Genomic DNA, 27,006 nt, shown 5'->3' on the forward strand with positions numbered 1-27,006 from the left:
ACTTCCACGAGCAGGTTTCTGCAAGGACAATAATCCATGTTTTCCTGAAGAGCTGATGTACCCCGTGACTCCCGTGCCCCATCCCGTGCATCCTTCAGGGATGTGAGTCTGGGTGAGGGTGTGGCCTCAGGAACACCCAAAACCAGCTGGGCTCAGCTGGGAATGATCCCAGGGCTCTGGCAGGGAAGGGCTGGCTCCCACCTTGGGTTCTGTCACCTCCCCTCGTGCAGGGGACAGCACGGGAGCAGCTTCCCCTGGCAGGGAGGGAGCAGCTTCCAGCTGCCTGCAATGCACACAATGCCCAGGGATCCCTGGGCTGGACCCTGCAGCCAGTGGGACTCAGGCTGGATGGGATTCCATGGGAATGGGAACATGGGCTGAGCACAGCCTGCCCAGGGCTGCTTTGGGACAGCTGAGCCCGGCTCCGGGAAGCTTCCCAAGGAAATGTTACCCCACAGTTCCCCTCCATCCCAAACCCAGCGGTCCCCAGCGTGTCTGATGGGCTGGAGCAGAGCAGGGAGGAATGCTGAGGTGCTGCACACAGCACAGGGATAAATGGAATAAGCTGCACATTATTTTTCCAGCCATTCCAATTCCGAGCTCAGCCACCCGTGGGACCAACCTTGCCTGTTTCTTGTTGACAACTCCTCTAATTCATCCTGCTGCTGCTGACTAATGTTCCTTGGGTAAAATCCCTGACCTTGCTGAGGTCAAATGCAAAACTCCCATTAACTCTAATAGGGCCAGGATTTTCCTTGGATCCCCGCGTGTCCTGGTGGTTCCTTTGCAGCTCCCTGCCCTCCCCAGGCTCGGCCAGCTGCAGGAACACAATCCCTCCCTCCCTCCCCACAGACAGACCTTGGCACCCACTGGGCAGCCAGGAGTATTTTGGTGTGAAAAGCTGCTTCCCAAACTCTTAGCAGCATCAGGAGGCAGCTGTGCCTGCAGCAGCCTGCACTGAGCCCGTCCCATGGGATCAGGGGATGGGAGCACCCAGCCAGGTCACCTCTGCTGTTGGGAGGCAATGACAGAATTCCTGCAGCTTCTGTGCTCCAGGGGCAGGAGCAAACAAGAAATGGGGTTTGATTGGGGCTTTTTTCCACAGAAACGAGAGACATGCCTGCAGCAGTTAGGAAGGGTTGATATTGCACCTGTGAAGGAGCAGGACATTGATTTATTAGATGTCAAATTACAGCTACATTGAGTTGGCTCAGTTATTCCATAAATCTCTCCATTGTCTAATTAGGCGAAGAAAGAAGCAAAATCAGACTTGATTCATTTGACTGCTTCACTGAAATGACCCGGAGCTCTCAAATCAGTTTGTGCTGGGGTTGGATGGATGTCCCTGGACATGGATGTCCCTGGCTGGCCCCACCAGGGAGCCCAGTGCCCCAGGCCAGGGTCTCTGTCCCACCCCAGTGATCCCAGTCCCTGCCCCTCCAGGGCATCCCCCAGGCAGCCCTGACAGCTCTCATACTGTCTCAGGACATCAACAGATTTAGATTTATTTACTTCTACAGGTGCAGACACTGTAATATAAATGCTGTGTCCATCTTCTCTGGATATCCACTCCCCAGCCCTGGAAGTGTTCAATGGGGCTTGCACAAATCTGGCATAGAGAAAGATGGCCCTGCCTGTGGAACAAGATGGTCTTTGGGTCCCTTCCAACACAAACCCTTTTACGATTCCACAAAAATCCTGGCATTTAACGAACCGCAACTTTTAGGACACACCGAAATCACTTGGGTTTTTTTAGGACAGACGTAAAAATACATTTACACAATAGCTATTGTTTGAGAGCCAAGATTTGCCTCCTGATCTCTGCCCCTGCCCTTCCCTTCCAGCTCCTCCTGAGCAGGAAAGTCAGCGTGGACCTTGGTGGCTGTGTGTCCTGGAGGGGACGGATGGGGACACCGGTCCCCAAGCAGGCCATGCCTTTGCTGGCAGTGCCACAGCAGGTGGCTCCTTGGGCTCAGTGGCACCACGGCCACCCTGGGCATTGCTCAGCCACTGCCTTGGATGTGGCTGCACCACCCAGAGCGTGGGTAAAGGTCACTGAAAATCCAGGATGACAGAAGCCACGCCAATGCCTCCGGGTTAGGAGCAAAAACCCCTGGTTTTCACTGGCAGCACTTTGTGGAAAAGATGTGTGAGAGAGGGTTTTGTTTGTAGGAGTTTGTAAAGGATAACTCTGCGTCAGCTCCCAGCAAAGGCTGCAGGGCTGCCTGAGGTGGGAGCAGCTTTCCTTGGGGTGCACAGCAGCAGGAGGCCACGTGTCCCAGGGCAGAGCCAGCCCAGAGGGCCCAGCCTGGCTGCGTGCGGGGCCTCCAGCCCAGGGGAAAACATTCGTGACCAGGGCGTTGTTTGTGCTTTGAAGGACTCGAGTGTGAGGAGCCTTTGCTCCGGTGCAGGTGGTGTTTAGGCAACAGCAGAGTCTGTTTTTGCAGCTGTCTGTCACTGTGCCTCAGCTCACAGAGTCACAGAATCCCAGAACGGTTTGGATTGGAGGGGACCTTAAAGACCACCTGGTCCCACCCCATCCCACACCTTGCACTGTCCCAGGGTGCCCCAAGCCCCTCCAGCCCAGCCTGGGACACTTCCAGGGACAGCTGCTGCTTCCATGAAGTCCCTCTGTGTCCCTCTGCCCAGGGAGCAGGACCACGCCAGCACCAGGGAAACCATGGAAGCACAGTGTCCACCAACACCTTGGGGCTGCTGCTGATGTTTTACAGCCACAGTTCCCACCAGGCCTGGTCACTGCAGAAGTCCAGAGAGGTGCATCTTGTTTTGATCATTACATTTTGGGTTAGGGAGCACAGCTTGACAGGAAATCCAAAAATGCCAGAAATGCCTTTTGTCCACCAGTGGTTTTCAGCAGCTTGTTAAACACTCACAGATTGTCTGGGCAGCCTAAACCCTGACAGGCCTGTGATGGAGACATCTTTCCTTTATTTGGGCTGAAGTGTGAGGTTACTCAGCTCTCACTCCCTCAGCCATTGCTGCATCCCACAATGTGGCCTGGGACAAACAGCCCTGCAGAGCTCTCAGCTGGACTGTGCCAGAGCTGCCCAGAACATCCCCATCACTCATGGAGCACACGAGGTTTCCTGAGCTCCTGGAAAGGTGGGCAAAGAGAGCAGAGTGCCTGGCTCCCCGTGCTGACAGAGGTCCAGCTGCAGGCGTTTGGGCAGTAATGTGCAAGTGGCAGAGGGATAAATGGTGTGGGCATGGAGAGGGTGAGCAGGATCTGCTGATGGAAAGAGGGGATTGTGGCTCAGGGCTGCTGGGGGGGGGGAGATTTTTGGCTCACAGGCCAAAAATGTGGAGTGGGAAAAGTCCACCTAAAAGAACAACATGCTTGGTTGTGACCCATGAAGCTCCTGGATGTGCTGGAAGCTGGGAGGTGACCTGGAGAAAGCCATGGTGTGGTCCTGGATTCCTTGAGAAGAGTTCCAGGAGCAGGATGTCTGCTCATATCCAGATGGTTTGGGGTTCAGGAGGTCCCAGCTGGTCCCACCTCCCTGTGTGCCAAGGGAAGCAGGTGAGTGTCCAGCACCTGGGCTTTGGTGTTACCCAAAGGAGCCAAGAGCTTTAGGGACAGCCTTGCTCTGCTCCAGACATAGAGGAGAGGGGCAATCAATCATTTGGGGGAGCCCAGCCTGTGAAATCCACCCGCCTGAAATCCCAAATTGGTTATTTTGGTGTGGTGTGGGCCTGGGAGAGCCAGAACTGCTCCATGCATGGCTGGGGTTCTGGTGCTTGCAGCTGGCTGAGCCATCCAGCTTTTCTATTCAGCTCCAGTGCAGTAAAAATGGTCATTGTGGTAAATTGGGACTTATGTCTTGATAAAGATGTGTGCAAATGGGCTTTAGGGGAGCAGTTGAATTTTGCTGATCCCTTCTGGGTTCCTCTGTGATACCAGAACAGACTTCTGGCATGGTTTGAGGGTGGAATCACCACAAGTCTTGTTCTGCTGCACAACGGGGTCAGGAGTCTTTCTTCAGCTCTCCTGGCAACACCTCCAGGCACAAAAGGGCCACAAAATCAGAATTAACACATTTTGAACCTGACATTACCCTGTACTAGCACAGTCCCATTTGAGGGAGAAATGTGGAATTTCCCTTCTGAAGGACCCCAGAGCTGCCACCCTCCCCTGGAGGGGCTGAGCCCTTCCCTGCCTGGGCAGGGTCAGAACTCAGGAGCCGCTCCCGGCTCTGCCACGGCTGCTGCACACAGGCACCAGAGCGCGGGTGTTATTTTGACTTTTTCCAGTTTAATTCGCCTCACAATTGAGATTTACCTGAGGTCGCACAGAGAAGTGACGAAGTTTGGGGCTGTTTTGCAGCAAAGTGCTGCCTCCTGGTGGGTGCAGGGCCCTGTAAAAGAGACTGCTCAGTAATTTATTACAGAGGGTTTCTCTCACCTGGACTTTGGAAAAGGCTTTGCAGACACTCCTGAGCATTATTATTACACGTCCTTGCCAAAGCCCATGTTTTTAATAATTTAGGAAAATACTAGAAAATTATATTGAGTCTTTTCAGAAACTAGAGAAGGCCTAAAGCGTCTTTAAGAATCCCTTAGTTCAGACTCTGATCTGTTCCAAAAATGAGTGACAGAATTACTCAATAATGTTGACTAAAAGGAGATTTATATTAAAGAAAAGCCTTACTCTATGATACTGTACACTGTGGGGCAACTTTGCTGATAAAGGCAGAAATCCCTATTTCTGTCAATCCTTGAAAAAAATGTCTTCCCACACCCTCATAAATTACTTATCAACATGATTTTTAAAAATTAATTTTATATCTTTTTGCAATTCCCTTAACTAAAAGGAACTGAAAATAGGTATGGATACTCCAGACTAAATTTATACACCAGTACACCCTGGCAGTGCCCACCTTCTATATGCTGAAATGTCAATTTTCTCTTGGTGCTCTGGGGATGGAGAGCTTTTGGATGACACCAATAACCAATTATTTCAAATAACCAATTTATTCTATTTACAAATGGCTCACGGGGCTGTCAGTGGCAATATCTGGGTGTGTTCAATATTGCTGTTGTTGCATCAGTAAGGAAAATCTTGCCCGTATATTCTCACTTTGATTTCCCCTCCCTTTCCTGGAGAGGCTCTTGCTATTTGTGTCCCTTTTGGCCGTCCCGTGATGGAGGGGGTACACAAAAAAAAAAAAAAAAAAAAAAAATCCTGAGGCTTTTCTGCAAAATCCCAACAACCCACTAGATGGCAAACAACTCCTTGAAAAGGCCCACAAATACTGATTTAAACAAAGCCAGTGAAATTCACCACCGGCAAACCGTTCATGGAGTTACATTTTGGCTTTTAGTTAACCCCACACTACAGCGAAGTCTGTCAAAAACCACGTAGTAAGATATAAAATTAAAGCTGTTTCACGTTCTCGGATGTTGAGGTCCCAAATGAGCTTTTCCACGGAATGGTTTGGGTTGGGAGGGACCTTTAAAGGGACAACACCTGCACGGTCCCAGGGCGCTGCAGAAGAAGGCGCAGCTGCTCTGGGCACCCCGTGCCAGGGAGGAATTCCTCACCCGTGCCCTCCTGAGCTCACCCTCCCGCTTGTGTCAGTGTAATGCACACCTCAACGAGCTTGTGCTGCCCCACTCCCCACACAAGGACAGAATTTCATGTTTTATTGCAGCCAGAGGGGAATTTGTCACTGACTCAGAGGTCACTCAGATACTGCAGGAGAAGTAAAGTCAGGCAGAGCAGTAGATGAAGAGGCAAGGACCTGATGGCCCTGATCTTTCTGCTGTGAATCATTCTCTGAGGGGGAAAAAATAGCATAAAAGATGCTTTAAAAGCAGAACAAACTTGCAAAGCCATGAAGAAATGCTTGAAGGGCGCACAGACCATGACAGGAATTCATTCCTGCAGGGAGAGAAGGGGCCAGCTGACATCACCCCAGCTCTACCCTCACTCTGCTCCGTGCCCTCCTTGCTTTGCCAGCTGGTATTTTAACACTTGGATGATAGAAGTAACAGCTTGTTTAATATTAAAGCAGCTTTTTTCATTTATACACAAAAAGAGCTCTTCCTCACGAGCAGAGCAGTGAGTTGTGGCCACAAAACCCCAGCAGCAGAGCAGGAGAGGGTGTGAGAGCCCTTGCAGAGCAGATCTGAACACCCAGGAGCCTTCCTGGCCCCTCCAGCCGTGCACCCAGACACCTCCTGACCTCACCTCACCCTCACCCCGCGCTGATCACAGCTCGGGAAATGCAAATGTGCAAATGCTGAAGTGGTGACAGATGTGCTCGGTGTTTCCACGAGGTGAAGCAGCTCTGTAGCGCTGTGTCTGAGCAGGGGAAGCACCTGTGGCACCCTGGGCTGCTGCAGCTCGATGCTTCCTTCCCCGTGATCTGATCAGAGGGCTTTGGTGACAGCCCTGTCCCCAGCAGCAGGATGTGGCCTGGCTGTGCTCACACGGGGCCTCTCGGGGCTCACAGCCACGCTGTGTCCCCAGAGCTGCCTGGGACAGGCACCTGTGCCTCCTGCTGCTCAGCAGGGTGGGACTGGGACTGGGGTGCCCCTCAGGGACTGGGGTGCCCCTCAGGGACTGGGGTGCCCCTCAGGGACTGGGGTGTCCCCTTTGGGACTGGGGTGCCCCTCAGGGACTGGGGTGTCCCCTTTGGGACTGGGGTGCCCCTCAGGGACTGAGGTGTCCCCTTTGGGACTGGACTGTCCCTCTGGGCCATGCCAGGGTTGCTGACACAGTCTGGGTGGGCAGGAAACACCCCAAGGCTCCCAATGCCCTGAGCCTGAACAGCGAGGCAATTCCTGGGGAAAGCTACTCCATCTTAATGGAATCCCGAGATTTGACTTGGGAATGCCCACCTGGGCTCGGCCTGCTGGCCCAGGTGAGCACAGGTGATGCTGGGCTTTGTGGGCCGAGTGCCACAGTTATGATAGAACCAGACATTGCACTTGGTGGCTTGTCCATGCCTCTGTGTTCCTCAGCTCCTGGAGGTGGTTTGGTCCATGTCCAGGGTTCCTCAGCTCCTGGAGGTTCATTATCCATGTCCAGGTGTTCCTGAGCTCCTGGAGGTTCATTGTCCATGTCCAGGGTTCCTCAGCTCCTGGAGGTTCGTTATCCATGTCCAGGTGTTCCTGAGCTCCTGGAGGTGCCTTGTCCATGTCCAGGTGTTCCTCAGCTCCCGGAGGTGGTTTGTCCATGTCCAGGGTTCCTCAGCTCCTGGAGGTGGTTTGTCCTTGTCCAGGTGTTCCTCAGCTCCTGGAGGTGGTTTGTCCATGTCTCTGTGTTCCTCAGCTCCTGGAGGTGGTTTGGTCCATGTCCAGTGTTCCTCAGCTCCTGGAGGTGCCTTGTCCATGTCCAGTGTTCCTCAGCTCCCGGAGGTGGTTTGTCCATGTCCAGGGTTCCTCAGCTCCTGGAGGTGCCTTGTCCCTGCTGGCACTCACTCCTCAGCTCCTGCCCCACAAGAGCCGGGTAAGCCTGGCCAGCCAAGCCAGCCTCATCTTTCTTTTTCTGTCCTTCCAAGCTGCAGACTCATGAGGAAAGCTCTCAAAATAGTTCAGGGGTCTCGTCATAGTGACAAATGCGCTCCTGCCAGAGCTGGAGCTATATCTGTCCCTGATGTGAGCCGTGCAGGATACAGCCTGTTCTCCTCTGTCCCCTCTGAGCCAGGGGCTCTGCCGTGACCTGCTCCAGCTGAACGCCCTGACCTGCCCTTCCCTGCTCCCTCCTGCTCTGCCACCGCTCAGCAGGGACAGACTTGGGACAGCCACACCTGCACACAAGGACACAGGAGGGGATGGACCCCAAGGACACGTTCCCTGCTCAGGTCTTTCCCCATCAGGAGGATCCAGCAGGCAAGAGCCCCCTGCTGAAGCAGAGTGGGTTTGGGAACCTGGGCCGTGCTCAGCATCATCTCTCCCAGGTGCTGTTTTCCCAGTTTACCCCAGCTGGGAACCCCAGCAGACCCACAGCATGGGCTGGATGGGATTTCAAGTGACACGCCGGTGGGGTGTCACCCAGGCTGCTTGTGCGTTTCTCGCCGTTCCCAAGGGTGGCCAGCAGGGTTTGGCACAGCCCAGGACCGGCTGTGCAGCCTGGAGCAGCCTGTTTGTTCCTGTCCCACCTTCACGGTTTCGGGTGTCACCGGCGGTGCTGAGTCAAACCCGGGGCGCAGCAGAAACCGCCTGTCCTGGGAGGCACGAGGCAGCAGAGGTGTCACCAGATCGCTGTCACGCTGTGGGGCAATCACTCACGGCCGTGCAAAGCTCTCCTTCCACCCCCGCTGCTGCCCACGCCGAATTCCCGCTGCTCGTGGCCAGGCCGTGCATGGACACACCCTGGGGAAGGGCTAAAGCTGCTCACACCCGACCTCTGCACACCAGGAGCCCAAGGATCCAGCCTTAAAGGTCGTTATTGCTGCTGATCCACGCCCCAGGGGGACTTGATAAGATCCAATAAATCAAATTCCACGTGCAGAAAAGCACTGGAATACCGGTGTCTAAATGTGCTGGAAAATAGGTTTGAACTTCAGTGACTTCAAGGCTGATGTTCAATTTGTAAATGCATCAAACTGCTATATTTGTATATTTGTTTCTATTAATACTGCTGCTGCAGATAGGTGAGCAGGTAGGAAAAACTAATTTTAATACATGGTGAGTATTCCTTACTTCCTTGTTTTCCCAATACCTCTGGTGGAAGTTCAAGCAATCTGTGTGTGTTGTGATGGGAAACCTAAAGCCTCGAGTCTATAAATTCATGAACTGAGAGAAATGGGCTTCATTTAGGCACTAAATCTTCGAAAAATCTGTATAACACTCACAAAAATGCAGATTTACTGAGAAATCAAAAGGCAACAAATGTCACATCTTGAGTAAGAGGTTTTAAGAGCAGAAATTTTCCAGTTCTACAGTGAATTTTACGTTCTAGATGACAGAATCATTGAAACAAACCTGCTTTCATACGTGAACAATGTTTAAATCGTTTCTCGGTACTTTAAGCCAGTCGTCAGCTGCGCCTCCGCTGCAGTAAATGAGAAATGAGCGAGAGGAATTCCGCTGAAACCGAGGCAGGGAGGGACTGGGGGAATGGAAGGTGAAGGCTCGGTTAAGCTGAAACAGAGAAGCATTCAGAGCCAAGTGTACCCCGACTGCCCTGGTTTCACAGCCGGTTATTCACCGTGCAAGCTGCAGGGTGTGACTCCACCGCTCGGTTCCTCTTTTCTCTTTCAAAACCGGTGAGTAAGAGCTTAAAGAACTCGCCCTCTGGGAACGATGTCAAATAATCCTCCTTGTTCCTCTGAGCTGTTAATTCAGAGCCCCAAATTGGAGTCTCTATCAATCTTTCATAAAGGTATCTAACGAATTTCTCTTCTAGTTATAATTTGGCAGAGCAAAACACTGTTTATCCAGCTGGAATAAATCCCATTGCCAAGTTTTTTTTGGCACCAAACTTTTCTATCAATGCAAACCCAGTACTCGACACATGCGGGGGCTGTACTTGCCACAGAAATCCTGTTCCAGCTGATAATGCAGATTTTTATGACTGAGATGGAAGGGAATTCCAGATTCTCAGTTAATTTATCACATTCAGCATGAAGAATTAAAGTCAATCTCCTAAATTACTTGATAGGAAAAAAAGGAAATTAGCACCTTTCAACTGATGTTTTACTACGGAGAATTTAGAATTTATTGAATAAATTGATCAATAAGTTGATCTAAGCATATTCTGCATTGCCTTAGTCTTGTCTATTTGATATGACAGCAGAAACTTTTAGATATCAGCTCATGTCAAAATATTTTGCTGCCTAAATTCCTGTCACGTTGTTTTCTTACAGCCATCATTTTTCAAGGAAATCAGATTTTCTGTCATCACAAATTCTTATTTTCCCAAAATAATCCCTTCTTTTCTGTTAAGGTAATTGCACGCTGCAATTTGTGTGTAATTTTCTTAGTAATTTTCTAAGAAACGTTTTGTATTTTATTCTGGGAAACATTAGCTGCCAAGTGTGTAAATCCTGAGGGGATTTAGGCACTGCCCACCAGAAGAGAGAGTTTGGGATATCCAAAACTCACTTTCCATGAGGTGTTTCCTTTTTCCCCTTTTTCTGTCACTGAGCTTTGGTGTCTCTCACTGCAACCAGACACCTGGAAGAACAAAATCAGTTTACATTTGTGTACAACTGATTTGAAGAGGAGCTTCCATGGCCTGCAGAGCTCCAGGCCAAAGGGCTTCCAGGAGGAGCAGGCTCGTTAATGCCTCATCATGACTCAAGCAGCAATTATTGATTGATGCTATTTTCCAGCAGTGTCCTGGCAACCAAGCGCTGCTCCTGCTGCCGAGGGGACGAGGCACTGCTGGTCCTGATCGAGTTCAAAAATACTCACATAAAAAAAACATCAAGGAAACGGTCAGGCGGGTTGAGCTGCGTACAGAGAGCCAGAGCAAATCTCTCCAGCTTTTTGAAATTTCAAAGGGTGACCTGGAAAACTGGAGTGCGTTAAAAGCTATAAATGATGGGTGTGTGCATGGAAAAAAAAAAAAGGGCAAATTCCATTGTGCTGACACCTGCTGCTTCCATGACTCGTTTTTTGCTCCTTTCCAGCCCCTCTGGCACACGGTGGTACCTGGCAGGGAAATGGAAAGTGCAGTTTGCCCTCTGCAAATACCACCTAACCCGGGATTTCACTCCAGGGTAACCCGAGGGTCACACTCAACTGCTCCCAGCTCTCCTTTTACCACTATTTCTTTAACCTCCAGTGTATTCTGTGGGCTGTAAATTGCTTCTGCCATTGCAGAGGTGTTTAGCACCAGCATTTGGGTTCGTAGGACTTTTTTTGGCTCTGTTATCACAGCTCCAAAGACTGTTCCAGGTGGGTGGTGAGATTTTTTTATTCCATGTCAAATTGTTTTTAAAATCTCAGGGATTGTACAACACATGTCTATAAAAGGGGAGGTTGTCAAAGGGCCAGGAAAATAGGGTGAACTATTCCAAATAAGTGAATAATAAATAATGTCCTTTCCAAATAGCCAGGATCCCTGCTGAGCCATGAACCTACACATAAAACAGCTCTCAATTAAATGCTTTATTTCCATTAAAAACCGACTATTTTGGTGATAGTTACAGACTCTGAAGTCACAAAATATAACAGGAAAAGAAAGGTGAAAACCAAACGTACTGTGGTGACCTTTCTAAAAGACGTGTTTGTAAAACTGGCGAGGTTTATTAGCAACTATAACTGTGGTGTGAAACAAGGCGCTGCTCCACACCTTGTGAGGAGGATGAGCAGACCATGAGCACCTCGGCCTCCTCCTCACGGCTGATCCCGTGGATCCTGGGGGAGATGGGGAAGGGGCTGGAGCCCAGGAGGGGCTGAGGGAGCTGGGAAGGGGCTCAGCCTGGAGAAAAGGGGGATCAGGGGGGCCCTTGTGGCACCTTGTGCACAGCTCCTGCCGGGGGGGACAGCCGGGGGGTCGGGCTGTGCTCCAGGGAACAGGGACGGGAGGAGAGGGAACGGCCTCAGGCTGGGACAGGGCAGGCTCAGGGTGGATATCAGCAGGAATTTCCCCATGGGAAGGGTTAAACTTTGGCAAGGGCTGCCCAGGGAGCTTTGGAGTGCCCATCCCTGGAGGTGTCCCAGAAAGGGCTGGACGTGGCACTCGGTGCTCTGGGCTGTTGCCAGTGTTGGGATCCGTCACGGCTTGGACTCGATGCTGGAGGATTTTTCCAACCTCTGGGATTCTGTGACGGCTCCCAAGGGCCCCGGCGGACACGGGCAAGGCGGGGCTCCCTGCTCCCCACACAACATGGCGGGCACGGCCCCTCAGGTGCCGCTGCCACTCAAACCCAGCGAGCCAATCAGGGGCCGCGGGTGGGCGGGGTTTCTCCGTTGGCGCGCGCGTGCGGTGACGGCCGCGGAGGGATCTGGGGCGCGCGGCTGTGCTGCGGCTGTTCCCAGAAGTGACGCAACCGCCAGGGCTGGCCCGGTGACCGCGTCCCGCGTGGTCGCGACAGCGGCGGGGGATGTTGCGACATGCGGGCCCTGCCGGGAACGCTGAGACACTGCTGGCGCTGACACTGAACGCTGCCAGGGCAGCGTTCGGGAGCGCGGTGTCCGGAGGCAGCGGCGTGCGCGGCGCTGTGCTCTTCCGCGCCTATCGCCATGTGGGAATGTTTTCTCGTTTATTGTGAATTTATTACGTAGAACGGCTAAAACTGCTAGAGTTGGTAATTTTTATTTTGTTTTTCCTTAATATTGAAGTTGGAGGTAACTTTCCGCCGGATGTTTCCAGTGTGGAAAGGCGCAGCACGCTTTTTGTCAATACTAATCCACAATCACCTTATTTTTATTGAAGTTTACGGATCTTTTTCCCTATGTGACATATTCCGAGCCCCAAAACCTCTAAAGCAGGGCTTGGATCCAGATCCCGAGCCCTGGTTAACTACCTATACGCTATTTCTATATTTTTATGTTTATTCTGTACCACATCTATGCCTATGGCAGGAGTTGGACTGGATTGACCCTGGAAGAGCCTTTCCAGCCGCAACTCCTGTGGTGATCCGGCTCTATTCAGCACTATTCCCGCTCCCTCCGTTATTCTGCACTGCTTCCACAAGCCCCCGTTTGCCGTGCCTGTCCCGTTCCCGGTTCCAATTCCCAGTTCCCGGTTCCCGGTCCCGGGGCGTGTCCCGCGGACTCTTTTTTCCCGCCGCCCCCCGCGCACGCGGCGCTGGCGCGTGCGTCACGCGCGGGGCCGCGCAGTCGGCGCGCGGCCGCTGCCGGGAACGCACCCGGACCCAGCGCCCGCTCCGCCGCCATGGCCGCCGCGCACCCGGGCCCCGCCGCGCCCGCCGCCCCCGCCCCGCCGCCTCCTCCCGCCGCTCCGGGCATCCTCATCGGCGACCGGCTCTACTCCGAGGTGTCGCTGACCATCGACCACTCCCTGATCCCCGAGGAGCGGCTCTCGCCCACCCCTTCCATGCAGGACGGGCTGGACCTGCAGTGCGAGACCGACCTGCGCATCCTGGGCTGCGAGCTCATCCAGGCGGCCGGCATCCTGCTGCGGCTGCCGCAGGTGGGCCCTTGCCGGGGCTTCCAGGGGGGCCGGGAGGGACGGAAGGGAAGGGAAGGGAAGGGCGGGCGCCGCCATTGTGGCGGCGGGAAGGGCGTGAGGCGGCGCGGGGGGGCGGCGGCGCCTCACACAAAATGGCGGCGGCTGGGCCAGGGCACTGACTGGGCTCCTTCTCCCTCCTCCTGCTCTGCCCTCACAGGTGGCCATGGCGACGGGGCAGGTGCTGTTCCATCGGTTCTTCTACTCCAAGTCCTTCGTCAAGCACAGCTTCGAGGTGAGCGCGGCCCGGGGGCACCGGGAGAGGGCGGCTGGGGCGGCCACGCGCCACGCAGGCCGCTCGCTTCGAGCCTGGCAGATTTGCTTCTAAGTTACGTAATTCTCTCTTTATCTGGGTTGGAAATTGTTTGCTTAACGGAAACGGGGCTTCTTTTCAGATTGTTGCAATGGCCTGCATCAATCTCGCGTCCAAAATCGAAGAGGCGCCTCGTCGGATAAGGGACGTGATCAACGTGTTCCATCACTTGCGGCAGTTAAGAGCAAAAAGGTAAGATCAGCTTCGTTATGAGCATAAGCACCTGTTACCACTAATGTTCGCTGCAGTTCTCAATTCACAGTATTTTTCCAGGCTAAGTTCAACGACCTAAAATTGAGAAGGGAGTGCCCGTTGGCTGCTGTGTAGGCAGTACAGTGCAATCTCGGCTGCTTCTGCTTTTGTTCGCTTGGTAGACCCGTTTGTCGTTGTTGACGTAGCTACGAGTTACAATTTGCAAGTATTGGTTCTAGTTTTAGGACCATGGTTGTGGTTTCAGGTCTGTTTGTTGGTTTTTTGGCGTCTCATAGTTAGTGTAAGATAGTCTTAGGAATGCGTAGCCAGTTAGTGAGTTGCTGTGTATTCTCCACTTTTTTAGCCATACTTAGCAGTCCTGATGCTTTTTTCTCGTTAATCTGTGGCTGTCCAACTGTGGTTGTGGTGTTAAGAAAGTACCACTTAAGAAGGAGCTGAACTTTCAGTGGTGCCAATGCCTTTTAGAAAAAGCTATTTTAGAAAGTACCTGAGATAAGGCCTGGTTTGGCCTGCAGTGTTGGCAGCGGTAGTGGTGAGGAGCGTGTAATTGAGTCTGGGAGGCTGAAGGCATTTTTAGGTGCAGAAGGTGAGAGCGGCGTTGTTCTGGTGTGGTTTGTGCAGGTGGAGTGGGGCTCACCTGGCCGTGTGCAGCTGGGGTAGAGCTGTCCCAGATCTGAGTTCTAATGCTGCTCTTCGTGTTGAAAGCAGCGTTTTTTATGTGTAAAGCAAATAACCGATGCATTGAAAGGAGGAAGGCGTGGTTGAAGGGAAAGAGTTCTCTAGGTTATTGTTAAACACGAAATCTCCTTAATTCTGTCCGCCAGCAGTGTCACAGTCTGGGATTGGAGATTTTACCTTGGTTTCTGGTGCCTGATTGCTTAAAGTTTCAGGTACTCTGTAGTTAAAAAAGGATTTTGCTTTCAGCTACAGTGTTAAATTCACACTTCATTTCCTTGCCCTGTGTCACCAGGTGACGGCAGGAATTTAAACTCGTGTTGTGCAAGCTTTTCTGAGAAACAGAGTAGAAATCCCTTAGGGAAGCCAGCTGTTTGTTGGCGTCTTTATTCTGGTTATGCTTCTGTTGAAGCCGGAGCTTTGGCTTTTACTGCCTCCTGATGGCGTTGTCCTAGTTAGTTCTAGATCCGAGAAGGAAGAGTTGGTGTTGAACTTTGGAGTTTAGCTTTGTTCTGGCTGGCCTTTAAGGCTGTTCTCCCCGATGGCCCTGAGAGAGCTGTGTGAGGTTATGCCAGGTGTGAATTCAGTGGGATTGTGTTCCACACTTAGGAAGGGAGTCTGGCTATTGGAATTACTGGAGCAGGCTCAGTGATTAGTAGCGTTCTGGCCTCTATCCAGGCAGTGAAGGTTAATTAATCATATGCCTTGCTTTTCTTTGCAACGAGAATACAAATTAGTTGTTTCTTTGTGCTGTGTGAAGGATCAGAGAAACTGAACTTAACCTGTGAATTTAAATCTTTCCAGCTAGCCTGTTCCAAATCCCAACTTGTGCATGTTACGTGGTGCCTAAAGTGCATCATGTCCAGAGAAATCGTGCACTGCTACCCATTATTTTCGGGAGAAATGGGTATTGTTGCTCTGCGATTCTGAGTGAATCTGCATGAAATGAACCTTAAAAATGCTGCAGTCTGACATTCAGACTTGCACAACCCCCTCCCCTTTTTTTTTTTTTAGCAAGCAGGATGTAAACGTTTTTCTGTACTTTTTACAAGCTGACAATTCCCATCACCTGTACACGTTATTAACTTCAACTCTTTTTTCCCTTGCAACCGACTATACAGCGACCAGCTACATTTACCAAAGCCTGGGTGATGTGGAGTGGTACATAAAGATGAAGCTGTCGTCATGGCAACAGTGAGTGAAGTATCGAAAATCCCCAAGGAGAAGCCAGTGCTCTGAGCATAGGTCACTGGAATCGGGGGACTAACAGGTTGGCCGCTGGTGAACCATTTGGAAGAACTCCTGTATCTTGTTATAAGCTTTTTTCTTTGCTGTCCAGGTTTTTAGAATACTAGCTTGACCTTTTTTTATTTTATTTTTTACTGAAGCTAACACTTAGGCTGTAGTTAGTCTCTCATACACAACCCAGAACTGAAACAGGCTGCTGTACTTTCTTTTTTAGTCTAGCATTTCTGTTAACTGAAGCTCTTAACCTGCACACGAATTTGGGGTAGTTTGGGTAGGCTTTGCTTTCTTTCTTAACCAGTTTTGGGTTCTTAGTTCCACTTTCTGGCTCTGTATAATTGCAGCTTGAATTCACAGTAAAACAAGGGTACAGAAGTCTTGAATTTGTATATTTTTATCAATTATGATGTAAGCAGTCCCTTCTATGTACTTGTTTGCAGAACTGGGAATTGCATTGGAATTTTCTTTTTATGAGACATGTAGTCAACCGAGGTGGTATTTCTAATGCTGAGAAGTAAGAAAAAGCTAAACAAGTGTTTTGGACAAGCATATTTTCTTTGGGATCTTTACGAGCATATGTGATGTAGAACTGCATGTAAAAATGTTTGTGTGCATGGAGAAAAGCTCGTACTATGGAAAAACTGCTTTTTAAATAACTGTGTGCCAAAACCTCTCTGTTCTGAGCAAAGTGCAACTGTTGTTTAATGTAGAATGTAGTTTGAAGTTGATTTTATTTCTCTGAACTGTGCCTGAAAGCTGCAGAAGGTCCTGAGACTGGAAATGTGACTGGAGTGGTGCTGTAATCTCACATGGTGCTTTGAGGTGCTCAGTCAGCTGTTCCTCACTCAGGGGCCCTGCACTGGGGCTGCATTAATGACAAACGTCCTTAGTGCCTTCAGACTGCTGCAAACCTGTGCTGCTTGTGGCTGTGATCCTGGAGACAAACAGAGAGCTGTGTTCTTGTACTGGCCAGCATAGCAGATCTCTGCTCTGACGTGAGGTGCTGGTGCCCTGCTGTACTTGTCACGGGTGCTGTGCTCGTTAGGAACAAAACTCCACGCAGGGCACTGCTCCTCCCAGTATTAGTCATGCCAAAGACATCAGAGTTCAATATTGCACCAAATGAAGCTGCAGCTGTGTGGAGAACTTAGGTCTCATTTGTCAGTGTGATTTTTAAAGAAGGTATTTGTAATTTATTTATTGTTACAAACACGTTACAGTGTGTGTTATTCTTCTGGGTTGTTACACGATCTGAATCCCAGTCAAGTTTTTATCTAAGTGTTGCATTGACTTCCCAGAGGGACCACTGTGTGCTCTGTTCTTAAAGATGAAGTCTTGCCTGGAGCTCTAGTGCTGGTCTGTAGGAACAGATTCCCAGTAGGAACTTGCAACACTCCTTGGCTATACAGAGTTTGAAGCTTATATTTCATATATAAGCTTATAAATTCTTTTTCTCTGCTTTGGTACTTGGTCCAAAGATAATTCTTGGACTGAGAATTAAGTGCAGCAAATGCACTGGCAAAGTTCCTCTTTTTTTTGGAGTAGAAAACAAAGAAGTTTCTCAAAGGGGAATTTCTGAAGTTTCTAACTTGTAACTAATTGTTTACCAACATTGCAGATCTTATGGCAAAAGTGTTAAATTGGTGAATCAATGCAGTAGAGAACTTGCAGAACTTACCTGTGCCAGTTATAAGGTGCAGTAAAACACTTAAAGTCTCCTGCAGATTTTTCTTTTTCCATGAGTGGATAAAAGGCTGTATGTGGAAGTCCTGTCTGGATAAACTGATGGTTTTCATGGCTTCCTTAGGGCTGTAGAACTCGTGACCAAAGGAGTGTGGGACAGCAGAGTAAAGCAAAGCACACTGGGCACCTTGGGTTTGCTGTCCCTGTGCTGTGGAACCTGGGCCAGGTGTCACCTGTTGGTGCTGATCCCGTGGCCCCGTGCAAGGACAGTGAAAACTTAAAATGCAGTCAAGGCTCCCATGTGTCCTGCTGCACTTGGAGCCACCTGAACTGCCTGCCAGAGCTCTCAGGGAATGCAGGGAGATGTGCAAGGTGGGCTGGATGATCCTGAGCAGTCCCACTGGAGGTTGTGTTAATGGACTGGAAGTCATGGCTGTCCTAAGTGTGCAACCCGAGATCTCCCACCTGTGATGAAGCTTTCTGCTGACACACAGCCTGAGCTCCTGTGGGTGCTGCTCTGCAGATCCTGTTAAAGCCAGTGATCTGGAGATGAAACTGTGGAGAGCAGTACTGAAGGAAAGGTTATTAACACCAGTAAAATTGATGGGAATGAGTTGGAAGTGAATCAGCTTCACTGCTGGGAAGAGCTCAGCTGGGTTGTTCACTGTCCCACTCCAGAGCACTGTTCAGCCTGTCTCTGTGGTGCTGAAGTGTTGGACAAAAGCAGCTCCTCATTGAAGTAGTTATCCTAAAGAGCTTGAAAAACTTTGCATTTTCAGTTAATTTATGGGGAGAAAAGAAAACCAGCCAACCATAAACAGAAGGAAAAAATCTCCCGATTTTGGGCTTATTTAGAGGAGCTGAAATGAAAAACTTTGTAAACTTGCCCTGATGAGTGAGAGTAACGCTTAACTAGAGAAGTTACTCTGCTGGAACATGGAAAAACCTTTAAATAATGAGGCAGTAGTTGGATTGCAGGTCCAGCCTGGCACCAGGAAGCTGCAGTTGTTCATTCCAGAGCTGGCAGCTGCATCTCAGCCTCTTGGGAAGAGCAGGGACAGTTCATGCTTCAGGTGCATGGTGCTACAAGAAGATGCTTTCATTAGAGATGGTTGTGATGTCCTTTGCCTGTGGCCATCAGTGCCTGTCCAGGTGACTGCAGAGGTCATGGCATAAACTGGGTTATTCCAGCCTTGTCATTAATTAACCCTTCCTGGGTGGGAACCTTGGTTTTTTCAGTATTTTTTTCTGTTCTGTGACCTGTCAGGGAAGAGAAGTGAGATCCACTCATGTAATTTGCCAGTTGGCAGTGAAATACTTTGTCTGATACAACAAAAGCTGTGTTTTGAATCCACTTTGCATTACTTTTTTTTCTTTTGAAGGTAACATAAAATAAATTTGTGACCGATGCTTGGGGTGTATCGTGTACACAGACCGTGGTTCATTAGAGCATAACGAGCTGCAAAAACATTATTCTGCTTTGGAAAGCACATGGAATGTGTGAGGAGTATTACAGGGAAAAAGCTGGTCTGTCTTCAGGAGGAAGTGGAGTAAAATATCCCATGTGGAATGTTGAAAGGTCAAGTGTAAGCACGGGCAAAGCAAATATGCAATGGAGTGTGACACTTGTGATCAAGTGTACAGAAGGTTTTTGGGATTAAACATGCTCTAGACAGTTCAGGGTTCGGACTTGGGAGGAATTAGGATTGCCAGTGCTGGAGTTTAAAATGTCTCTCTGAAGTGAGCTGTTGTTCTGCACATGCAGACAGCAGCAGGATCATCCCTGGTGCCCCTGGAGAGGGGAGCAGGCCCAGAGTCCCAGGCAGCTCCGTGTCCCGAGTTAATCCTGTGCTTTTCACACATCACAGGGCAGGGCTGGCTTCTCTGAAGGGCCAATCAGCTGCTCTTCAGTGCATAGGAAACTGCAGTTTTTAGGGCATGAGTTGCTACTTTAATGCCAGTGAGAACCCTGGTCTGGCTTCTGCTTTGAAATCCTGCCTGGCAAATCCTTCTGCCACCTCTGGCATGCAGAGGAGAAGTTCTTGGGAGTGCCCCCATCAAGCCAACTCCTTCCAGCAGCTGGAGCAGTGCAGTTTGCATACACAGGAGCAGAAGGTTATTTTTTTTTATCTCAGCCATCTAATCTGTAGCTAGCCAAAAGCAGCAACTAAACTAGTTTATCTAAACTTGGACAGCACAAGATTAATGCTTAAACTTGCTTGCAGGAGTTGAAAACCGGTTTCTGTTGCCATTAGTTGGTTGGAAGGGAAAACAGAGTTGCCGTTATTTTTGGATATGCAAAACAGTTTTGATTTTATTTCTTGCAAACTATAGGACTCCAAGCCCACTGATACTTGATCAGAACTACATAAACACCAAAAATCAAGTAATCAAAGCAGAAAGGAGGGTACTGAAGGAGTTGGGATTTTGTGTTCATGTCAAGCATCCTCATAAGGTGAGTTCTCAGTAATAATGTAATTGTAATTCTTACTCTACCTTGGTGGCATCACTGGGAGCTGTGGAACGAGAAACACAGGTGTCAGAATGACCTGAATTCTTCTCTTTATTCCCCTATAGTTATTAAAGCTTTTGCTAGAGTACTTGGGCAAACAGCCTTTGGACTGTGAAAAAAGTCACTTCCCTGGGAAAGGGTAAAGGTGGCTGGTTTGAAAAGAGCAGAAAGTAGTGAGATAAAGAATTGTCTGAATGTGGTGGGCTGGTATGAGAGCTTAGAGTGTGTGCTTGGAGAGAAGGAGCCCCCATCCTTTGGGCATACTGTTGGATTTCATTTTGATACATGTATACACGTACTCCTGCTTTATGTGTTGAAACTGAGTCTCTTTTTTCTTTCCCCCCTCCTTATTCCTCAGATCATTGTTATGTATTTACAAGTCCTAGAATGTGAACGTAATCAAACCCTGGTACAGACAGCCTGGTAAGTTGCTATTTTCCATTCTTTTCCTAGCCAGGAAAATAGTAGCAGAAATAACAAGCCTGCTGATCCCTAGGCAAAGCAATGAGATGTAAGTCACCACCCAAACACATTTGGACAATCTCGTGGTGCTTGTTTCTGCTTACTATTTTCATGGCTTGATTGCAGCGTAGCGATGGAGAACTCAATTTAACTTTGTTCTTTTTTCTACTCTTTGATTGAAGGGTAGTCCCTGCTGGTAAGTCATAGAGCTCTGCCCTCTGCACCTCAGCCCATGACCTGGGGATGGCTGCTTTGGCTGCCCTTCTCTCCAGCCAAGCCAGTGCAAGCCTCAGCGAATTCACTGCCGTCACCCAAAGCCATCGGGCAGCACCTCCTAGTTCTGTCCTGGCGCCAGGATTTGTATATTTGGTTCTAGAAGTAACTCTTACAACTGTTTCTCAATGTCTTTGTTACCTACCTGCTGTATGTTAAAGGACACGTGGGGGACGATTCTGCCAGCGTTTCTTTCGTTGATTTAACATTTACCCTTGAGTTAAACAGAGGGTGACAGTGCATGCAGCATGTTCACTTAGCAGCCAGGCTGGGCATGGGGGTGTAGAGTCCTCACTGACTGACTGCTGTTCTCTCTCCCATGTTGGGAATTTGGAAATCATGGAGCTCTGCTGCTCACCCCATCTCTGGGCGGGTGTTACTGGCAGTGCCACTCTCTGCGACCGCAGCAGCTCTGGAGGTCGGGGCCCAGTTCTAACTCCCACATCTTTTCCAACACTCAGAGAGCAAATGGGGTGCATCTCCCTGGATGAAGTTAAAGTGGCTCAAAGCACACCAAATTTAAATGTGCTCAGAGTTTTACAAACTCTGGGGGTTGCACATAGCCTCTGGATAACGGCAGGTTGAAAATGCACCTTGCTCTCCTGCTGGCTCTTGAGTTCTACATTGATCTTTAAATGCAGACCCATTGCTGTTTAAAACAATCAACTGGAGAGATGCAAAACAGTTGTTAAATTGTAACTCAGTGGACACTTCCAGGGTAACTTCAGCTAGGAAGTGGCCATTCCACCCTACTTGGATTTCTGCTACACGTTACTGCCGTGGCGTTTAAAACGGTGGCAGTGCTGCAGACTGTCACAGTGACACATGTAAACATCCAGCACAACCTGAAGGAAATCACGTGTTCAATGTAACAACAGAAAAAATAATAAAGTCAATTGAGTCTCCAGTATTGTTATCCTCTAAAAGAAAAGCAAGCAGGAGTTCCAACCGGTGCTGCTTTGTTTTTTCAGGAATTACATGAACGACAGCCTCCGGACGAACGTGTTTGTTCGCTTCCAGCCGGAGACCATCGCGTGTGCGTGCATTTACCTCGCTGCTAGAGCCCTGCAGGTGAGCCCTGCCCTCCACTGCTGCTGCTCTGCTTCCAAGGAAATTCATGGAAATATTTCATCAAAACCTGACCTGAAATCTCCACTAAGCTTCTCCTTGCTTGATTTTCAGATCCCACTGCCTACCCGTCCCCACTGGTTCCTGCTCTTTGGCACCACGGAAGAGGAGATTCAGGAGATCTGCTTAACAACTCTGAAGCTTTATACCAGAAAGAAGGTGAGTTTGACATGCTGGGGTTTGCTGCTTGATGCTCAGTGCAGCTTGAGCTGAGTTATGGTTGTCCAGAAAAGTTTGGGAATGCCTAATACAGATGTGCTAATGGGAAGGGCTCCAGTAAGGAGAGAACAAATTCTGGAAGTTACATTACTGGACAGATCATTAAAAGCCAACTCAGTATTTTTCAGAAATAAGATGAAATATAAATTATATTAGTTCACTTCCTTATCTGGTTGTTAATTCCACAGCCTAATTATGAATTTCTGGATAAAGAAGTAGAAAAGAGGAAAATGGCATTACAGGAGGCAAAACTGAAAGCAAAAGGTTTAAATCCAGATGGAACTCCAGCACTCTCAGCGCTGGGTGGCTTTTCTCCTGCATCCAAACCATGTAAGTCTGTTTTCTGAATAGAAAAACTTTTTTAGGTTTTTTTTTTTGTTTGTTTAAACATAGATTTTAAAACCAGTCTCAAAACCTTGAAACCAGATTAGAAAGAAAAGAGATGCTTTATTCCACATTTCCCCAGATGTGAGAGTGATACATTAATAATATGCACCCTTAAGAGAATAATGAAGCCGAGGTTGCTGTGTGTTCTGTGATGTGAAGAATGGCTTTTTGGATTTAATTTGGGGGTGCTGCAGTAGCCTTCATGGCCCCTTTTGCAGTAGGTATCTGTGAAAATTCCTGCCCCTGATGGCTTTTAATGTGCTTGGCAACTGCTTAGTGCAGTGAGGGCAGACAGCTGGTGGGCAGGAAATGGAGGAGGGAGAGGCCCAGCACTGCCTTGGCATCACAGGGAATTAACTGGAACGTGTATTTTGAACTGGCCAGTCTGTCTGAACTCTCATGGTTTCTCCTGAAGAGTCCTGAGTGTTCAGAGGTCTCTGGGCTGGGCAGTGTGAATTTCTGATGGAGCAAGGGAAGTGTTTTCTGCAAGGAGCGAGCCGAGGGTGGAACAGTTTAAAAGCAGGAGCTCTGGTGGGCTCTTATCAGCCCTTCCATGAAAAGTGAATCCATCTCTGAGCTGTACCAACTGTCTGTAGAGACAGACTGACATATTAACTGGGTAATTTTATTTGTTACTCATTTATATTTGTGCCATTATTGTAAAGATGAAATCTAATCTTGCTGGGCAGGCTTAGTCCTTTCTATAGCATTGGAAATAAATGCCAAGGTAACACATTCTGTATTGTGGGGTACAAGGGCAGCTTCTGTTCTGTACCTTTTGGCCTCAGGCCAGCATGGCTGTGTGCCCTGAAGGTGCCAGTGCTGTTTTTCCTTCATATGCAGAGGGTTTCCCCACGAATATCCCATTCCAGGAGTGAGTACAAGTGGAGAGATGGGATGAAATAATAAATGTAGAATTTGTATCTACACTTAGTGCAAGTCCTGGTGAAGGTGCCTGAGCAGTGTACAGTGTGTTGATGACAAAGGATGAATAAAGAACTGATTCTGAATTGAAATTTAATTCCTAGCTTCCCCAAGAGAAGTAAAAGCAGAGGAGAAATCTCCAGTGTCTGTGAATACCAAAACCATTAAAAAAGAGCCAGAAGAGAGGCAGCAAACCTCCAAGAGCCCTTACAATGGGTAGGTAAAACTCTCCTGCTAAGAGAAGGCTTAAGTACAAATGCAGTGCAGGGAGCTCCTCCCAAGCCCCTGTGGTGTGTCAGTGCTGAGCAGTTGGGTTTGTGCCCTGCAGGCTGCGCAAGGAGAGCAAGAGGAGCCGCAGCAGCCGCAGCGCCAGCCGCTCCCGCTCCCGGACAAAGTCCCGCTCGCGCTCCCACAGCCCCCGCAGGCAGTGAGTGGGGCTGGGCTGGGGATGGGGATGGGCTGGGGGGCTGCTGCCTTCAGGGGCACTCCTGAGTGCTGGCCAGCAAAAGGGAGGGGGAGAGGCTTGGCTTCACTTCAGGCTCTCAGTGCTGCGTGTGGGGCTGTGCTTGAGAGCTCAGGCTGTAAAATTAGCCTGTCCTAACTGCACCGTACCTGGGGAGTCAGTGCTGGGCTGGTGCTAGTCTTCCCTTGATAGTCCTCACAAGGATCCCATTACAAGTGAGAGCAGTCTGTGGGAGCACAGTGCCCTTGGAAAGGGACAGAAGTGCCCCAGGTGTGCAGCCTCCTTGTGTCAGTGCTCCCTGGTGCAGTGCCTGGCTCTTCAGGGCTCTGCCCCTCTTGTGGTACAGGAAGAGAGGAATGCAGTGAGAGCTGCTGGCTTTAAATAGGGTTTCCTAAGAACATTCAGGCTCACACTGGAGGCTGCCAACTTAGAGCTCAGTGTAGTCACTGAAGGAAAAAAGCAACACCCAGTCAGTGATCTGGTGTTGACAGAAGACCCTTGAGACAAGGTGGACAAAAGATGCTGAGTTCTGGTTTTAGTTTGAGCTGTCTATTTCAAATGAGCTCAACTAAAAGACTCACAAGAGTGGTTGGGGTTGGAAGGACCTTTAATCCCACATCACTGACCCCAGCCTTCCGTGGGGCAGTTTCCAAGACATTCCCTGTCCTCCCTCACTTACCCTGAGGGACAAAGGCTCATTCCTTGCAGTACCTTGGGAGCTGTAAGCGCTGATGTCTGTTTTTCCCGCCGTGGGGACACGCTGTAACTGTTGTTGTCTCTCACACAGCTACAACAACCGGCGGAGCCTGTCGGGCACCTACAGCTCCCGCTCGCGCAGCCGCTCGCGCAGCCACAGCGGGAGCCCCCGGCGGCACCACAACCACGGCTCGCCCCACGCCAAGGCCAAGCACGGCCGCGAGGAGCTCAAGGGCAGCAGCAGGCACGGCCACAAGCGGAAAAAGTCCCGCTCCCGCTCGCAGAGCAAATCCCGGGAGCACTCGGAGGCGGCCAAGAAGCACCGGCACGAGCGCAGCCACCACCGGGAGCGGCGCGAGCGCTCGCGCTCCTTCGAGCGCTCCCACAAGGGAGGCAAGCACCACGGCAGCGGCCGCTCGGGCCACGGCCGGCACCGCCGCTGAGCCCCGGGGCCCCGCGGGGCTGGGCCAGTACCAGCGCTGATCCCTGGGACCGCGGGGCTGGGCCAGCACCAGCACTGATCCCTGGGACCGCGGGGCTGGGCCAGCTCCGGCACCAGCACCAAGCCCTGGGACCGCGGGGCTGGGCCAGCTCTGGTACCGCTGCTGAGCCCTGGGGCCGTGGGGCTGGGCCAGCTCTGGCACTGCCGCTGAGCCCTGGGACCCTGGGGCTGGGCCAGCTCTGGCACCAGCGCTGATCCCTGGGACCGCGGGGCTGGGCCAGCTCTGGCACTGCCGCTGAGCCCTGGGACCCTGGGGCTGGGCCAGCTCCGGCACCAGCGCTGATCCCTGGGACCGCGGGGCTGGGCCAGCACCAGCGCTGATCCCTGGGACCGCGGGGCTGGGCCAGCACCAGCGCTGATCCCTGGGACCCTGGGGCTGGGCCAGCTCCGGCACTGCCGCTGATCCCTGGGGCTGCGGGGCTGATCCCTGGGACTGTGGGGCTGGGCCAGCCCTGGCACCAGCATGGAGTGCACAGGCTGTGGGGCACTGCCAGGGCTGCAGCAGCTTCAACCCCATCTGGTTTCCTAAAAGGTGTAGAAGAATTTTTTTTCTCGTGGGAAAGAAACTGTTACCAACTTTTGCACATAATACCTTAGCAGTATCCCAGAGGTGGCAAACGATCAGGTTCACTGTATGTATTAGAGTTGTGTATTGTTTATTGAGCTGAGAACTGGAGAAAGGATTTCTGTAAAAAAGCAAAACGTACATTATTTTTATACCAGTCAATTGCAGACGCTTATATTTAAGTATAGTTATTTGTTTAAACATGGTGGAGACTTTCTTACACTGGTTTTAGTCTGCATGTGTTCAAAGATTTTTACAAAAAATAAAATATAAAGCTTTTTTTTTTTTTTTACTGCCTGTTGGATGCCAAATGTGTGGAAACTAAACTTGGTTTTCTTACACACCACAGCTTTGACCCCTGTGCCTGAGTGGGAGTCGGGGATGTGGGTGTGCTGCTGTTGGGAGGGGAAAACTGGGAGAGCTTTGGATGTTTGTGTCCTCCTGGGGGTGCATCTGGGGAGCCACGCAGCAGTTGGAATAAATGGTCATGGACTTGTCTGAAGTTCAGCGGGGTGAGGCAGGGCTGGGCTGCTGCTGTGCCCTGTGAGAGCAGGAGCTGCTGGGCCATGCCTGGAGCTGTGCCTGCTGTGGTACAGGAGAGCTGCAAGGGGAGAGGAGGATCTGATTCTTCAGCTGCTGCTCAGGTAATACCAAACCTGGAGCCTGCAGGTGAGAGGTGTTTGCTGTCCTGCTCTCCTGGGCTCTCCCCAGGTGCCTCTCCCCATTCTGGCTGGGGCCCAGGTGCTGCTGGCTGGTCCCTGTCACAGGGGCATGGCCAGGCTCTGCTGGGCAGGTGTTCCACAGCCCCAGCAAGGAGAGGACACCTGAGCAGGAGCTCCATGGTTGGTTCATCCCTGCCCTGTCCTGCTGGGCCCCCTTTGCAGCTGCTCTGGAAAGGCAGAAAGTGAGTATTTTCAAGGAGGAAAAGAAAATGTCTGTTTCTTGGTTACCACTGTTTTTCAGTCTGTAACAACTGTGTTTGTGTGTGTGGTGTTCAGGAAAATGTGGTTGTTGCTATGGGAATTGAAGGAGCTTTTTTCCCCCAGATAGAACTGCTCAGATAGTCCAGAGCAGAGAGACACCCTGGGTTTGGAGGAGCAGCACCTCTGCCTGCCTTGGGTGTGGGATTTGTGCTGGAGTGACCCGTGGAGGGCTCAGCCCTGGTTTGTATGAGCACTGAGCACCGCTCTGTGCCTTAGAGCTTCCCTTCCCCGAGCCCAGGGGCTGTGGGACCCTGAATGCCCCATTCCCTGCAGCACCTGGCAGGAGGAGCTGCTGGGCACGGCCCCTGCACCACAGCTCCTGGCTCTCCTAAGACTTGGATGTGAAGTATCCCTGAATTTTGACGTTTTCATGGAGCTGAGTCACAGAAATTAATCATTCGGCAGGGCTGATGGACTTCAAGCACCTGTGCTGATCTCCAGAGTCACCTGAGGTTACACTCTGCTCTTATCTCAGTAGCTATGACAATTTTTTTTGACTCCTGGTGTTCCCCCCTCACTCCCGAGGTTCCCCTCACTCCCGGTGTTCCCCCCCCCATTCCCGGGATCCCCCCCCATTCCCAGGATCCCCCCTCACTCCCGGGTGCCGTTCTGGGATCCCTCTGTAGGTGGAAGTGTTGTCGAGCCCAGCGGA

The 27,006-nt window shown here is 50.6% G+C and overlaps 1 protein-coding gene and 1 long non-coding RNA gene across 2 annotated transcripts; one reads left to right on the forward strand and one right to left on the reverse strand.

The window, feature by feature from the left end:
• Positions 1–1,091: 1,091 nt before the first annotated feature.
• LOC143694908 (uncharacterized) lies at positions 1,092–13,483 on the reverse strand. Its single transcript, XR_013183726.1, has 3 exons — positions 13,016–13,483; positions 4,301–4,376; positions 1,092–4,019 (listed from the first exon to the last, which is right to left on the reverse strand). It is a non-coding gene; the product is annotated as an uncharacterized LOC143694908 (long non-coding RNA).
• Positions 12,750–25,650, forward strand: CCNL1 (cyclin L1). Its single transcript, XM_054638947.2, has 11 exons — positions 12,750–13,075; positions 13,272–13,346; positions 13,507–13,616; positions 19,575–19,695; positions 20,111–20,175; positions 21,459–21,558; positions 21,670–21,774; positions 22,023–22,164; positions 23,250–23,361; positions 23,474–23,572; positions 24,396–25,650. The coding sequence occupies exons 1-11, from the start codon at positions 12,818–12,820 to the stop codon at positions 24,745–24,747; spliced, it is 1,539 nt and encodes a 512-aa protein (XP_054494922.2). The 5' UTR covers positions 12,750–12,817; the 3' UTR covers positions 24,748–25,650.
• Positions 25,651–27,006: the final 1,356 nt, after the last annotated feature.

Source organism: Agelaius phoeniceus, chromosome 10 (assembly GCF_051311805.1).
Source record: "Agelaius phoeniceus isolate bAgePho1 chromosome 10, bAgePho1.hap1, whole genome shotgun sequence".
NCBI classification, from domain to species: domain Eukaryota; kingdom Metazoa; phylum Chordata; class Aves; order Passeriformes; family Icteridae; genus Agelaius; species Agelaius phoeniceus.